Genomic DNA, 16,101 nt, shown 5'->3' with positions numbered 1-16,101 from the left:
ACGCTTAACATTAATTATTATGGCACTCGAATAAAATAGCATTTTCCTACGGCAGACTCAAAAAGTAGAATGCGAGGAACGAGAGCGCATAGAACAGACTACTAAACGCCAACATCGCACGGATCGTCGCGCGCAACTGCCGGGCCCCGCGCGCGCCGTCCCCGGCCCCGAGCCAGGCCCCGCCCCCGGCCCAGGCCCCGCCACCCGAGCCACGCCGCAGTGCGCGCGCGCCGTTGTTGTAACGCTCTGTGTTCAGCACTTTGCGCGCCAGAGCCATGGAGTGAGTCTTGTCGCCCTCCGTCGCCGCCGGCGCCAGGTTCGCGCTCAGTCGCGCCGACGCCTTCGACAGTCGCTCGTACAGCGAGTACGCGCGCGACCGCTCCGTCTCCGGCCCCGCCTCCTCCGCCTCGTCCAGCGCGAACTGCGGCCGCGTCGAGCGCTCCGGCTCCGGCGCCGGCAGCGGCGCGGCCGGCCGGGCCCCGCGCCCCGCGCCCACCCGCGGCCACACGCCGCCCGCGCCCTGCCGGTAGTCCAGCGCGCGGCGCCGCAGTGCGCCCGGCCCCGCCCGCGCCGCGTCCAGCGCGTCCTCCTCGAACCGCGCCGTGTCGCACAGCCGCAACAGGCGCTCCGCAGGCGCGGCGGGCGGCGCGCGGCCCGCGGCCGGGCGCGGCGGCGCCTGCAGCAAGGCGCGGGGCGCGGGGCGCGGCGCGGCGCTGCGCAGCGGCATGACGTGCGCGCGGCGCGGGCGGGCGCGCTCGGCCGTGGCGCCGGCGCCCAGCAGGTCGGCCACGAGCTGGCGCGCGGGCGCGGGCCGCGCCAGCAGCGGCAGGCCGTAGCGGAAGTAGCGGTCGCTGTACACGACGGTGGCGAGCGGCGCGCGGCGCGGCTGCAGCAGGTTGTAGAAGGAGCGCGCGGGCCGGCCGCGGCGCAGCAGGCGGCGCAGCGCGGCCAGCGGGCGGCGGCGCGCGGGCTCGTAGGGCGTGGCGTAGAGCGCGGGCGCGGGCCGCAGGCGGCGCGCGCGTCAGTCGGCGGCCAGCGGGCGCGCGCGGGCCGCCAGCTGCAGGTCGTGCAGCGCCTCGAGCACGGTGGCGGAGCTCCAGGCCTGCGTGCGGCAGGAGTCGCTGCAGTAGGCGCCGCCCGCGTTGGTGAGCTCGGGCAGGCCGCGCCAGGGCGACGTGCGCAGCTCGGCCAGGAGGGGCGCCAGCGCGGCGTAGGCGGAGGCCAGGGTGCGGGCGTGGCGGCCGGCCTGCTGGGCGAAGGCGAGGCGCGCGCGCAGGTAGAAGCCGAGAGGCCACACCCACTCGGGCCCCTGGTGGTAGTTGAATCCGTGCGCGACGCTAGGGTCGTCCCCGTTGTTGGAGTTGTCGTAATCTCCGCGGTACGCCCAGTCGGCGGGATCCAACGTCTTGACTCCGAGCGGTCCTAGCAACAGTTTCTCCACGTTGTCGAGCGCCAGCCAGGCGTGCTTGGGATCGAAGAGTTCGGGCGCGACGGCCATGGCGATGGGGAAGTTGCACCGCAGTTGGTAGTCGGCCCAGGGCCGCGAGGCGCCGTGCGTGTCCTTGTAGATGCCGCGGCGGTGCACGAGGTCGGGGCGCGCGTCGGCGGCGGAGGGCGCGACGGGGACCCAGAAGTGGCGCTCGAAGTTGTGCTTGATGCGCTCGGCCCACTGCGCCCAGGTCCAGGACGTGAGGCTGCCGTCGCGATGCCTGCGGACGACGCCGGGGTATGGGTACCGCGCCGCGCGGTGCTGGGCGGCGAGCCAGGCCAGCACGCTGTATGCGAGCCCGACCAGTTCCACGGCGCTGCCGTCGCGCGGCGTGGCCGGCTTGCCCCGGTTGCCGGCCGCCTCGGACGACCCCATCTTGTCCATCCAGGTCCCGCAGTTAGCGTCGTTGCCTCCGAACGGGAACCCGGTCTCTGGATCGATCCCGATCTGCACGTTGAAGCCTTTGTCTGACATGTGAGCGTCGATGTTGCGACCGGCGTTCCTCTCTCGGTAAACGAGCCCCTGTGAACGATGCAAGTCATTAAACAGGTGCAATATATTGCCCTACACACGAATAATCTACAGGAAAATGCATCGATGTACACGATAAAAATTTCCCTCGCATGTGTACGTTCAAGTCTGTCGAGGGGTTTGTAAGAGAGAGTACCGAGGACATAACGAGTAGATGGTCACCTGGAAGTGCACGTCGAGCGCCTCCTGCATGACGTCATGCAGCGGCTGGTCGGCGGCGCCCGGCGGCGCGGGGTCCGCGTCGTCCGCCGGGTACAGGCGGGACACCGGCTCCGACAGCAGCGCCGCGCCCGCCGGGGCCGTGCTGCAGTACTGCACGATACTGTGCAGCCACCACCACACGGCGTCGCGGCAGTTGTACCGCGCGCGGGCCCCGCCGTCCAGCAGGTTGGGCACCAGCCCGTGGCGCAGGCACGCCGCGAACCCCAGGATGTGCATGCGCGCGTCCTGGTACACATGCCCGTTACTTCGCTGCTCTCTCACATGATTATTTGGGCAATGAAGTCAATACGACGAATGCTACATTCAATGGAGAAACTCGCCTGGTAGCGGCCCGTGAGCAGGAGCAGGCCGCGCAGCGACACGAAGGTGTCGCGGCCCCAGCAGCGCATGTAGCCCACCGCGAAGTGCGGCAGGCCGGCCGACATGGACGCCAGCGCCCCGCGCGGGGGCGCCAGCGCCGGCGAGCACGGCGGCAGCGGCGCCGACGGCACCGCGCCCACCAGCTGCACGCTCGTCAGCGCCAGCGCCCGGCTGAAGGCGCCGCGCGGCGCGCTCAGCCGGGCCAGCGCCGCGCGCGACACCTCGCGGTACAGCGCCGACACCAGCGCCTCGAAGTAGGCGGGCTGCAGGAAGCGGGGCAGCGCCGCCAGCGGCTGCAGCAGCGCGCGGTAGCGGGCCGCCACGGCCTGCAGGCGCGGCGCGCGCTCCAGGCGGCGCCAGCAGTACTCGGCCAGCCAGTCGCCGGCGCGCAGGTTGTCGCACAGCGGGTGGCCCAGGTCGTCGGCCGGCGCCACCTGCGCCAGCAGCGCCGCGGCGCCCTGCAGGCCGGCGTACACCAGCGGCCCGTGGCCCGGCACGTCGTACACGCCGCCGCCGCCCGCCTCGCGCTCCTCGGCGTCGCAGCGGTACAGCAGCACGTTGAAGTCCACCAGCTCCAGCTCGGCCAGCGCCGGCGCCAGCCCCAGCGCGGCGGGCGACGCAAGCGAGCGCTGCAGCGCGGCCAGCGCGGCGCGCTGCGGGGCGCGCGGGGCCACGCGCACGGCCACGACGGTGCCGGGCAACAAGGCGCGGAAGGCCAGCTCCGTGTGGGGGCCGTCGTTGCGCGCGGCCTGGAACACGCCGGACTGCGCCAGCGGCACGCCGCGCCGCACGCTGCACTCGTACTCCGTGAGCCCCGAGATGACGCGCGGGTGCGGGGTGAAGGCGCCCGGCAGCCGCAGCGGGTCGCCGTCCGACCTGTACGCAAACACGCTTCATTAATATAAGGCATCCGAAAACTGAACGACTGATTTTCCAATAACTTATTACTGTCAAATCTATCGTATAAACGATTTATTGTATACTTTTTAATTAAATATTGTAGATATAGAAATAGAAAAAATAGTACTTGTGATCGACATGACGCAGACAGGCCTCGAGCACGATCTCCTCCAGGTCGCCCTCGAAGCGCAGCGGGCGCGGCGCGCGCGGCCCGGCCGGCGGACCGAAGCACGTGAAGGCCACCAGCACGACGGAGCGCCGCGACACGGGGTCGTGGCGCGTCACGGCCACCACGTCGGCGTCCATCTGGTCCACGAACACCTCGCAGTAGCCGGCGCGCGCCAGCCACACGTGCAGCTCGTTGAGGGCGCGGCGCGCGGCCAGCAGGCCGGTGTCGGGCCCCGCGCGTGGAGCCAGCAGCCCCGTGTCGGGCCCCGCGCGTGGAGCCAGCAGCCCGGTGTCGGGCCCCGCGCGCGGCCGCTCGGGCTCGGGCTCACCCCACTCGGCGTACAGGCGCGCCTCGTCCACCACGTGCACGGCGTGCGGCACGAGCTCGTCCAGGCCGCGCGTGGAGCCGCCGGCGCAGGCCGCGGCCGCCACGAGCGCGGCGGTGGGCAGCACGTCGAACACGGTGCGCTTCTGCAGCGGGGACGGGTTGTCGTGCGTCTGGTCCAGCAGCATGGCGTGGGCCACGCGGGGCGCGGCGGCGCGCCGGGGGCCCCGCAGGAAGGCGCCCACGGGCCGGGCGCCGAACCGATGCAGAAGCCGGCCCTGCTCGTGCGCATCCCACGCACTCAGCGCCTCTGCACCGAAAAGCGCACTTAGCTCTACTCTACTCTAACGAGGGGTTCGCTCTACATTGATATCATATTATACATAATATAATTATTATCCTTTTTATATATGTCTTAGCATCACACCTTCTCGTGGGATAAAAATTATCTTATCACCCAAGTTAGCTCATAATCGTCAGTATACCAAATTTCATCAAAATCAGTTCAGTACTTTAAGCGTAGTAATAGTTTAATACCACAATAACGTACCACGGATGAGCGAGGTGATACCCAGTCGGTTGACGAAGATGTTGTCGACGTGGTCGGAGTTAGTGAACAGCTCGGCCACCACGTACAGGTCCGGCTTCACGTTGCGCGCGCAGTCCAACATGTACTCCGCCACCTGCACAGAGCGCACAGTGAGCGCGGGGCCCGGCCGGACGGGCGGGGCCCGGCCTGACGGCGGGGCCCGGCCGGACTGGCGGGCAGCGGGCCGACCATACGCACGTGCAGCGGCGTGGAGTGGCAGTTGTCGAGGCGCAGGCCGTCGAAGACCTCGGCCGTGAGCTCCACGTACTCGCGCATGTGCGCCCACAGGAAGGGGCTGTCCTCGGGCTTGTCCCCGTAGCGCAGCTTGACGGAGTCGCCCCAGGCGATGAGCTCGCGGCGCAGGTAGACGCGCGCGGCGGCGGCGCGGGCGGCGAAGTCCTGCAGCGGGTCGGCGTCCATGACCCACCCGTTGTGCGCCATGCAGTGTCGGCCCGCGTCGGAGTACAGCGCCGCCTCCACCTCGCCCAGCGAGCTGCTCTCCACGCTGCAGGCCCACGTGAAGTACCTGCGGACGCGTGTGACGTCACTCTCTACTGTTCGAGCCGATCCTTCCCGGCCGTCTCTCGTTCTCACCTGGGTACTAGTGGATGTTTGGCGCTGACCTCTTCGATCTTCGGTCCGTCGGATTGTAATCGATAATATCTGGAATGATATGTCCGCGTGAGTTTTTTTTTTAAATGAAGTCAAAACGGCTGTAAAGGTTGTAATAACACATATGCTATGGATAAAACCGCGGACAGAAGCTACCACTTAAATAGATTACTAAAGGAGGCCAAACTTTTACCTGCGCTTACACCGCCCCTAAGAAAAAGTAAAGTCAAGGTAAAAAAAATAATAATGTGACAATACTTAATAATGAAAAGTATGAAAATGTAAGTTAATGTTCCCAACATGTGACCAATGCCACCCCCGGTAAGGTACGGTACTGTACCTGACGCCGGCGATGACGTTGTCGACGGCGGCCCGCAGATGTTCCCGCAGCGTGTCGGCCGCGGCCTCGTTCAACTGCTCCAACTTGCGCTTGAATTCTTCGCAGCATTTCTTGAGCCGCGATTCTTCATCGTAACATTCTGCTCTGATAATTATCAACAAAAAGATTTTAGCAAGTATTTATATCGGCGAATTTATTAAATATGGTTCATGTTCATTCGTGCACGCAAGCGCACTTTGTTACTATCCGTTCACGTACACTCGTTCGCTTATTCACCACTTACTCAGTCAGTCATTCATTCTACTCGAAAAACGATTATTCGTGGTTACTAGTTCACCCTACCCCTACCCGATCACGTTTACTCAATCACAGGTGGCAAAATGAGTCAATAAAATATCATTCGTCGGCAAAAGGGGGGTATTCGTATATCGGTGCATGAGCTACACAGTCCTCCCTGAATATTATAGTGTTTCGTTTATAAGTGGCTTTATGTAATGTAATATAATAATACATAGTTTGTAATACATAGTTTGTCTATTATCTGTTTGGAATTGTAATGATTATCTAATAGCCAAAAGTGTTGTGTGTAGTTGAAAGTGAGGAGTGTAATTGATTCGTGTATTTAAAAGTGACAAATGTAATAGACTGGTGTGTCTAAAAGAGAGAGAAAAGGCGTATTTATTAATCAAGAAGTGTCAACACTAGTTTTAATGACGTAATTTCCTCTCCTCTTACATTGAGACGCCGACAGCAGAATGAGTCCAGCGGTAGTGGTGCTCACCTGTAGACGTTGTAGAGCTGCAGCGCGCGGTCCATGTCCACCGTGGCGCGCAGGCGCCGGTACTGCGGGTCCGCCACCAGGCGCAGCTCGCCGGGGCCCGCGCCGGGGCCCGACCCGGCGCCCGGGCCGCCAGGGACGGGGCCCGCGCCCACCGCTGCCGGGGCCGGCACTCTGCAACCGACGCGCGAGAATAACAACCTAGACATACATTCTATACAACTGACTCGTAGAATCGTCGCACGCGTACAATAATGACTTCTTGCAGAATTTGGGTTTTTGAAATAGTCTTTTAAAAGCATACCTCCATGCTTTACGGCGGTAACTAATGTCATCAGAATCGGTTCAGTACTTAAGTTATATTTATTGTGAAATGAATTTATATTTGCATTAATACATTGCGCCATGTCAAATTTGTATGACCACCCACCGTATATTATTATACCTACCCGGTTTATTCGTGTGTAAAAGCATTAAACCCCATATTATGTATGTGATTTGCCTCACTTGTTGCGTGCCATGAAGTAGAACTCCTGCACGAGGTCGGGCGCGTTGCACATGTACATCTCGTGCAGGCGCGCCTCCGGCAACACTTGCGTCTGCAGCAGCGCGCGCAGCGCGTCCAGGTGGGCCTCTGACGTCACGGCGCGGGGCACGCCGCGCGGCTCGTGGTCGCCGCGCGCCACGTCGGCCGTGAGCCGCGCCAGCAGCGCGTCCAGCAGCGCCGCCGGCCGCAGGTGCGGGCAGTTGGCGCAGTTGTACGTGGCCTCGGGGTGCTCGCTCAGCCACGGCGTCTCGTTGGCCGTGTGGTTCAGCACGATGTCGCAGATGGACAGCATCTGCGCACGCATCGCTCGTCAGTCGTCGCGCAGCGCTCGCCGAGCGGAAGGCGAGGTCGCCGGGTCGAGACTCACCTTCCACTCGGTCCGCATCTTCGAGACGACGTTCTCGACATCGGCGAAGGTGGGCTCGCGGCCCGCGTCGGCGCCGAACTGCGGGTTGAGGCGCAGCTGGTTGGCGATGCTGTAGCTGGAGCGGGACGCGCCCAGCTCCTGCACGGGCGTGAAGTGCAGCATGTTGTAGCCGGCCTCGCGCGACACGCGCAGCGCGGCCTCCCAGCGCGGCAGCGGCCCGAGGCACTTGGCCAGCACTGTGTGACACATGACGCCGTCCAGCGGGATCTCGTCGCGGCCGCCGGGGCCCACGCGCAGCGTCGGCGCCACGTGGAACCAGCCCGAGCCTTGCGGGCCCACCGCCGACTCCCTGCAAGAGGCCGCGGTGAGCATGCGAGCGAGTAGCCGACTGCCTACAGACTAGCACGAGGGCGGGACTCACGCGTTGTCGTAGACGAAGTAGTAGTGGAAGGAGCCGGCGCGCGCGAGCCGCAGCTGGCAGTAGAAGTCGGTGTCGGTGAGCAGCAGGCCGGTGCCGAGCGGCGCGGGCTCGGGCTCGGCCTCGTCCTCGGCCTCGCGGTACCACTCCAGTCCGTAGTACTGGTTGCGGATGAACTCCGCTTGCTCGTTGTTTTTATCGTCTTCTGCTAGTATGTATGACATCATGTAGGCAAGAATATTATCAAAGTCAAAGTATTTAATTCATTATAAATGGAGAAGAACGAGCAAGAAACTCCATCGTAGTTGACGACACGACATAAAAATAAAAAATCTATTTTGTCCGTCAGATACGGTCAGGTCAGTAAGCTAACTCTACATCGTAGAATCTGCAAAAATATGAAAATTCATAAAATGAGATTCAATATCTATTACCAATGTGCCCCCACGTGTTACCTACAAGACAGCATTTGATTGTAAATAGCGTTTTGTTCATATTCAATCACACTCCCATAAGTCCTATAAGAAGACGACATGAAAAGTACTTAAACAAGAGTCATATTCACCTACGTACATAAAGGTACCTATTGCCGATTTTTATGAGTAACTAAGGAAATAAATATTGTTACTTACGATTATCAGACATCACATAATTGGTATAGAGAAAAACTTTTCGCCCAAGTAAAGAGGGCCCAGGGCAAAATTGTAAATAGCAGCCTTTTTCAAACCTGAAAGAAAATTACGTCAATTATTGAATAAGTGCGATTGTCGAACAAGTTCAACCCTCATTAAATCGGACGTACCTAAGTCATAACACATGGTAAAAAGTTGGTCCTTACTATGCTAAAGCCGCACTATGGTATTTTCCCAGCCCACGATATTTTCAACCTAACCGTACCAAACGTATTAAGTTCTTTGTGAACTTAAATTTACGGTCATTTTTAAAACCAGTCTCCAGAAAACCGCAAATGCATCTGCTTGCTGATTCTCTTTTGGTTTCCCAAACTCACGAGGTTAAAACCCGGTTCAACCGTAGTGCGGCCAAACCCTTACATTGTACCTTTAATTTGGTGAAAGAGGCCCAGTAGAACAGGCAGTGTTACCGGTACAGCGTGGAGTCGTTGTGCTCGCCGTGCTCCAGGGTGAGCAGCCGCGTTTGTGGCGCGGCGGGCCCCGGCGCAGCGGGCCCCGGCGCGGCCGGCCCCGCGGAGCCTGCGCCGCCCACTGGGCTGGCGGGCCGCTCGCTGGCCGCCGCCGCCGCGGCTGCGCAGCGCTCGATCGCCATCTGTCTCTGCACCACGAGCGATATGCGTTTAGCCAAGTCGGTAATTAGCGCAGCTGGCTACTGCTAAACTTTAGCCTAAAGTTTAGACATAATATATCTTTGTACCGCATTTAAGTAAAGGTATTCGATGATTTTTGCCACAAGTAATTCGAAGAACGTCGCGGTACCGCCCATCTCTTCGCAATAAATATAAATGAATAAAATCAGCGTGAAGTATGACCTTTTCAATAACCGCTTTTTCCTGCACTTTCCTGCCGTAGTCACTCTTCTCGCGGGTCACCATATGAAGCATATCGAGTAGTCACCGTGTATGAGTACCCATGAAACAGCACATTCGGTTTGAACAGCGGCACTGTTTCGGCTGCGCTTATATAAACGCGAGGAGCGGCCAGCGTGACGCGCCTGCTCACATGCATCGCACGGAACCTCGCTTACATTGCTACGTATTTGGTTTCATTCCTTTGTTTTTCCTGGACTAGAATTCACACAATAGCCTAGTAACTGACCCTACAGCTACACACTACATGCACCTACTCGAATAGGTAAATAGGTACTACTAAGGTTTTCACCTACAAATTTACAAAAGCCGAACCTGGCGCAGTAAAAATCCGGAAATTTGGACCTAAAAGCCTGACGTAGCGTTGCATTTTTGCATTAGGCCTGACATAATTTTTTGTAATCTAGCGTATTTTACTATATGGGTATCTATAATTTCGTTAAAAAAGTGTTCTTTCTTCGGAACGCCAAGGAGAGAACAAGTAAAATAAAATAAAAAAAATGTTTATTATCACAATTTCCATACAAATTATAGTTGCCGGGGCTTCCCAGAAAGTAATCCGAAGATACCTAGGTACTTGTGATGGGATGAACCTCCCTCTTCCTCAATTTATTAACAATTGTATTGTTGTGCGAATTAGTCATAAGTTACACATTTCTATAAGACTAAAAATAAAAACAAATCGGATCGGACAAGTGTTAGACATGTATAGAAACTTTTTTCTCAGATACTGAACTTAATAACCAACATTGGCCGGGAAATTGTCGTTGAATAGGTACCAGCGAATAATTCGCGGGAAACTTAAACAAGCTAATTTCACTCCAAAAAGACCTGGCACAGGTCTAAAACTAACGCAAGGTAATCGAAAAGCATGCTTCGATTTGATTGCTCCCATATTGATCTAAGAATTTAAGCAATGGTAATGGCGGCATCCCGTTCAATCCCGTCCCCCCAATGCAAAAAGTGTTTGTGTACCGAGCAGTGTTCGAAGGAGTCAGATCTATATGCGGCCTAAGGAGCGATTAACGCAGTGCCAGTGCAGTTTCGTTACACAGTAGCTTTTAGAGGCGATTATTGTGAGAGGTGAGCCAACATTTTCTTCAACGGTAACTTGGAACTTGTGTTTGTGCCTGCCGAGAGACGAATAAACGATCTAGATCAGATCGTTACATTTTTGCTATTCTGCTGGAATGTTTGTTCCCTAGGTGGGATATGTCAGAGTCGGAAGGTTGGGGTATCTGATCAAGTTCATAACATTACACTATAAGCTTCCATACAACTTACTCAGGAAGAGCGCATAGAATGGCTACTGAAGTAGGCACTAAATGGTTAAAATATTAAGATAGAGTCTGGCCAAAGAAAGCTGACCAAAAAAAGGCAGCAAATTTAAAAAATTTAGAGCTGCTAACACTGACTATAGGCTGCTTAAAGGGTCTTGATATTTTTATTATTTAAGACTAATAATACGCCATATTTAGGTACACTGCCTCGTTGGTCTAGTGATCGCTAGCTTGACTGCTGAGCAAGAAGTCCAGGGTTTGATTTCCGAGTCGGCCAAAGTGTTATTAGGTTTTTCCATCAGGAACTACTCAGTAACAGTCAGGTAGTCTGGATTTGTATCCGTATCGGACTTGCCATATATGTATATCTATTATTGGCGTATACATATACTCTCTTCTCTATTCTGTGCATATACATATATGTATATACATCGACAAGATAGAATAAAAAAAATACTTAGTTTATTTTATGGGATTCATATTAATTAATTATGTTCTTATTATGTTAGTTTCTGGAATTATTCTGAGAGTTTTCACATTTACATCTGAAGATAACAAATTATGTAACCATATAATAAAAATAACTAGACTGTAAAATATTTTGTTATTGTACTCAGTCAGACAAAAGTCGCACAGGCACGACACTTTAAATTTTGGCCGGGCAAGATCCTAAAAAGCTGGACATGTCCGGCAAAAGCAGATGGCAACCATAAGTACAACTAAGTAACCTAGGGGGCACCCAGGCAGGTAGGCAGGTACCCCCGGTTGGTAAGATCCTGAATGGAACGCTGACACATACATCTATGAAGAAACAAATACCTATGTATGCAGCTAACCACTCAGAAATGGTTGCCAGTTCAATAGCCTTACCCAACATAAGGTCTACCTTATGCTGTGTGAGGCACTGATAGCACGGTTTCTAAACCTTGCTATCATTATTTTGATGCTTGCCTTTCGGATTACCTACATAATGCCGCCCGAAGCCGTCAGCCCTAACTTATTCTCTGGACAAAATATATAATTGGTACAATAGGTTATATGTTTATTAGAGTATACAGTGAACGTACCTAAATCGGGTGCTGCTGCAGACAAGGCTCGGAACCGGTTTAAAAAATATCGGTTAATACCGGTTTATATCGGTTTTCCTCCGAACTTTTCTTAAAAACGTGAACATTAAAGAACTTTATTTTAACCCAAATTAACCGGTTTATTCGACGAGGGGCATGTCGGTACACGCGTTGAAATATTATTATTGAATATAAACTGACCAGCGCGCGGCGTTTCTTTGATGTGCGTCGTATTAACCGGTTTTTATTGCTCTAAACCGTTTAATCCGAAAAAACCTTTATGAAAATACTGTTCCAAATACCGGTTTAAAAAAACCGGTTTTGCGAACGAAACCCAATGTAAAGGTTTTGCGTACAAATACATAATAGCGGTTTGGAAATTTAACCGGTATCCGAGCCTTGGCTGCAGATACGTAAAATCGTACCCGCTTTACATAATTGTAGTGTGAAGTCTGAGTTTTACGTATGTTGTAGTTGTAGGGATATTGTAAACAATTGCAAATACATAATGTACCTACCTCCTATAAAGCTTGTTTTTTCTTGAAACCGATAAGCACCGAGGTAGGTACTTTAGTTCCTACGCAATGTTTTGATGTCAGAAATTAAAAAATCAATCTACGTATAGATATTTACCTCTCTCTGATGAAAAGTTAGTCTTGACAAACAACAAAACATTTTAACTATCAATTCACATGCTGTTAATAACATTGACTTGGCGATATAGGTAATGAACAACGAGCTATGGTAGAGTCAAGTATGTAAGTACCTACTAATCTAAATTCCCATTAAAATAGTAACGCTCCTAGAGAAATACAATCGAATTGAGTAATAAAACTGTATTACTGTGACAATTTGCACCGACCGGCTCGTCAAGCGTGCTACACGCACATCAGCAGGGGATTTTTTATTTTTATAGGATAAGGCGGCAACCGAACAAGCAGACGCTTTACCTGATGGTAAGCGACACCCACAACAATAGAGAAGTTACAAACATCTTGGAGGTCAGGGATTTAAACAGAAAGAAAAAAGATCTACTGTATGTATCTTAAAACCTAAAATTCTAGCTTTTTCTGGAAAAAAGGCTTTTTCCAGCGTGATGCGATGATCATTTGTTTTGTGTTAACTCACGCACGACATAGCAGAATATTTAAAACTAGGGTAAGTGTCTGAGTGAGGTAATTTCGTTATAGAGGTAAAAATATATTTATATATATTGGTAATTTCGTTCGTCGATTATAATTGAATCATCATGTGTTAAAATAAATAAAAACAATGCTAGTCTCGCTAAAACTCAAGAACGGCTGGACCGATTTGACAAATTTTGGTCTTGAATTATTTGTGAAAGTCCAGGAAGGTTTAAAAGGTGGAAATAAATGTATGAGGTGGTACGAAGTTTGCCGGGCCATCTAGTAATTAATAATTTTAAGTTCGAAATCCCCAACCTGCATTGAGCAAACATGGTGACTAATGCTCAAACCTTTGATTATAATTATATCTAGATGGAGGAGGAATGCAGATCCACGCTAGACACAATGTATTTTCTATTGTTGTTATCTAGGGCAAGTGACCCGGTTGTGGCCATCGACCCCTTTGTGGCCATTTGGGCCTTCAAATATTTATAACTAAGGCATGGACAAATAAATTACTCTGTGATGTACAGTATTTAAAATATTGAATATTGGAGACACTGATACCATTGGCAGCTTTGATGTGTCAAACTTCACTTCGATGCAACAAGTCATTTTTTTTAGTTGAGGGTGAAATTGTTAAGATCTTAACAAAAAGGCTAAGGCGAGACGGTGAGGATTTGGTTTTTATTTTTGAAATCTTTGCTTATTGTTTGGATGTTTATGTTAATACTACATGAAGAATATATTGTTTAAGTGAAACTAAAGTTATTTTGTCGCCATGTTTCTGAAGTGATGTTACTAGAAGGTCCATCTTTGGCCATATGGCTGGCCAAAACTGGTGTACATAGACACCCCACTTCTTTCCCTTTATTTTATCGTGGCTTTTTTTCCTTGGCTTTACATATCAACAAATACATATTTTTCATTTTCAGAGATGCAATAAAGTGCCTTCACACAAAGGGGAGGTCATTTTACTTTGCAGCTTTCACCAATGTCATATAAATGTTGATCTCTTTATTTCTAAGTTAAATTCAAGTGAGGTAATAATATTTCATATTTTCCAAACTAATTAAAAACCATTGTTTGTAAAATGTTCAATTTAATTAATAAATTTTGATTACTTTTATTGTATTTTTTGATGGCCAGAACTGGCACACGACCGTGGCCAGAAATGACACGAATCTGGCCAAAAATGGCACAAACTCCCTTTTTTTTCTTTTTTATACAGTTATTTTTCTATTGGATGTTCTTTAAAAAAGGGGTTTTCTTAAGCAAGGTTAATACATGTTAAATGACTTTTTACAAGAAATATGTTCGTGATAAGAAAAACAATAAGTTAAGAAAACCGGGTCACTTACGAAAATATACGGCATACAAGAGGTTAATCATGTGAGGGATTTTTAATGTTTTATTTTATTCCCCCCAACACAAAATACAAGTAAGTTATCATTTTTAGGAACTAAAACATTTAAAAATCTCGCATTTGTCCAAATACTAAATATAACGGTAAAATGGGGAGAATAGAAACTCAGGGGGTGAATAGAAAAAAATAATTTATTAGGATTTTTTTTTTTTTTTTCATGTTTTTGGTTTTCATAATGAGTTAATAAAAAATATGAAAATGGTGTAAACAGTTCTAAATTACGTGAAAACACAACAAAATGTTGTTCCTATTCACCCCTGATTTGTTTCTATTCACCCCGTTTTACAGTACATGATATTTTATTAAACACCCCATCCTCTCTCGTAAAGGGGTTTGAGTAACTTTGTATGGACTTGTGGCGTCATTTTTTTTTCAGCGGCCACCAATAATTTTCATGTTACATTGTTCTGCTGTGTTCATTACACATATATGTTCAATTATTTTTATCCTAAGTTATATCAAAGCTGAGATATTTGAGTTTGAAGAATTTAAAAATGTAGTCTGATTGATATTAGTTATTGGCTTTACTGTTTCTCGACCTCTCGTCTGTCAATGTGACATTAGTATTGGGCCCTAGGAAATAATAAAAACACAGTATTATACCTTATTGCATTTATTACATGATTTTTAAAAACACATTTACATGTTAACTTTCTTCGTCCATTTCGTTCTCAATGTCATGTCGAATAATGGTATCTAAAAATTGTGCCGGCGGAGTCAGATTATTTTGATACCTGCCCCATCCCATGTACCATATAATGGACATTATATGCGAACAGCAGCCTGTCAAATTATACGATCTACGACGAGTGCCGCCAACACGATTTAAGCTGCGTCGGCAATAGATACAGAATGCACCGTAATTTTTTTTTTTTTTTTTGTATGCTGGGTCAGTCAATGAAATGTCAATGAAATGTTTAATGAAATGCTAAGTCGTTATAATTATCCACAAGTCCACGAGAGATTAGAAGCGTAAAAGGTAACACACAACAGTGAGGAACGAGCTGTTACTGTTACTACACACCATCGGCCCATAGATAAAAGACATTGGGGGTCCGTTCGATTCATCTACGTCACTGTATTTGAATTATTTTATTTAGCATTCCTAAAAAAATATGGCAGACACCCAAAAGAGTGCAATAACATTTAATAACTTCTTCGATTTCAATGACTAATATAAAACCAAATATCTCAGTTCCGATATGGTTTAGAGAAATATGGTCATAATAGCTTTTGATCGCTGTATTCTGTTCTTTCATAATATTTAAGTTTCATTACTGGCCGCTCAACTTCAAAACGACGCCAACTTTACCCAAACCCCTTTGTGTGATTTGTTGTCAAACCTCTCCCCTGATTGAACCTCATGTGATTGATGGATATCCCCTTTTTGCTTTCTGTTTATTTAAGTTATTTTTTTGTTTTTAGATGTTGGTTTTAAACACAGTTTATTAATCATTTTAATACCGTGTGCCTATAACCACACAAACACATAAAAAATATCCATCAAATTTTGGCCTCAAGTAAGTAGTGGTTACTATTTAATTGAGGCCAAAGTTTTGTTCCGTACTTCTTGAGAGAATAAACTATATAAATAAACTATGTTTGAGGGTTGTGGACTTGCGAACCATGATATTATAATGATCACTTTTTTATAAGAAATAACTTACAAAATTTGAATGGGGTCGTGCAACAGCAGAGCCTAACACAAATTGTAAATTAACTACTTATATACATAAATGAAAAGAAACAACCTCACCTATACTGATAATTTCTATTTGAAGCTCAGATATTACACAGTAAGTATATAATTATGTTACATAGACATCAGTAAATTACTTCAGAACATTAAAAATTAACGTAGGTACCAAAGACTTCTAATTTCGTTGATAATAACCTTATCAAACAAAAGACCAGCCGATTGTTTTCAACTATTTTGACAGTTGTCTCCTCAAAGTGACCTTCATTATCATTACCAGTGTTGTAAAACTTCGAAT

General features: G+C 50.4%; 1 protein-coding gene across 4 annotated transcripts; it reads right to left on the bottom strand.

Annotated features, from left to right (window-relative positions):
- Positions 1-1,014: 1,014 nt before the first annotated feature.
- Positions 1,015-16,055, bottom strand: LOC118281552 (glycogen debranching enzyme). Of its 4 annotated transcripts, none has more exons than XM_050701082.1 (15): positions 15,864-16,055; positions 8,749-8,936; positions 8,279-8,373; positions 7,650-7,854; positions 7,229-7,577; positions 6,822-7,153; positions 6,318-6,488; positions 5,537-5,680; positions 5,179-5,247; positions 4,783-5,110; positions 4,546-4,678; positions 3,630-4,305; positions 2,563-3,478; positions 2,183-2,467; positions 1,015-2,011 (listed from the first exon to the last, which is right to left on the bottom strand). In XM_050701082.1, the coding sequence occupies exons 2-15, from the start codon at positions 8,928-8,930 to the stop codon at positions 1,022-1,024; spliced, it is 4,875 nt and encodes a 1,624-aa protein (XP_050557039.1). In that variant the 5' UTR covers positions 8,931-8,936; positions 15,864-16,055; the 3' UTR covers positions 1,015-1,021. The 4 variants fall into 4 exon arrangements, with proteins under 4 accessions (XP_050557039.1, XP_050557040.1, XP_050557042.1 ...); XM_050701083.1 differs by having other exon boundaries at positions 7,650-7,851; XM_050701085.1 differs by lacking the exon at positions 15,864-16,055 and adding an exon at positions 9,151-9,696.
- Between the last annotated feature and the right edge of the window lie 46 nt (positions 16,056-16,101).

The sequence above is a fragment of the Spodoptera frugiperda genome, chromosome 20 (assembly GCF_023101765.2).
Source record: "Spodoptera frugiperda isolate SF20-4 chromosome 20, AGI-APGP_CSIRO_Sfru_2.0, whole genome shotgun sequence".
NCBI classification, from domain to species: domain Eukaryota; kingdom Metazoa; phylum Arthropoda; class Insecta; order Lepidoptera; family Noctuidae; genus Spodoptera; species Spodoptera frugiperda.
Note: the sequence above shows the minus strand (reverse complement) of the source record. Positions and strands in the feature narration are given on the sequence as shown.

Coding starts and splice junctions, on each gene's coding strand:
- LOC118281552 (XM_050701085.1), bottom strand. CDS start 9,222: ATGCTTCATATGGTGACCCGCGAGAAGAGTGACTACGGCAGGAAAGTG. Junction 5,248..5,536: donor AACGTCATCGCCGGCGTCAG/GTACAGTACCGT, acceptor ATATCATTCCAG/ATATTATCGATTACAATCCG. Junction 2,468..2,562: donor TGCTCACGGGCCGCTACCAG/GCGAGTTTCTCC, acceptor CATGTGTACCAG/GACGCGCGCATGCACATCCT.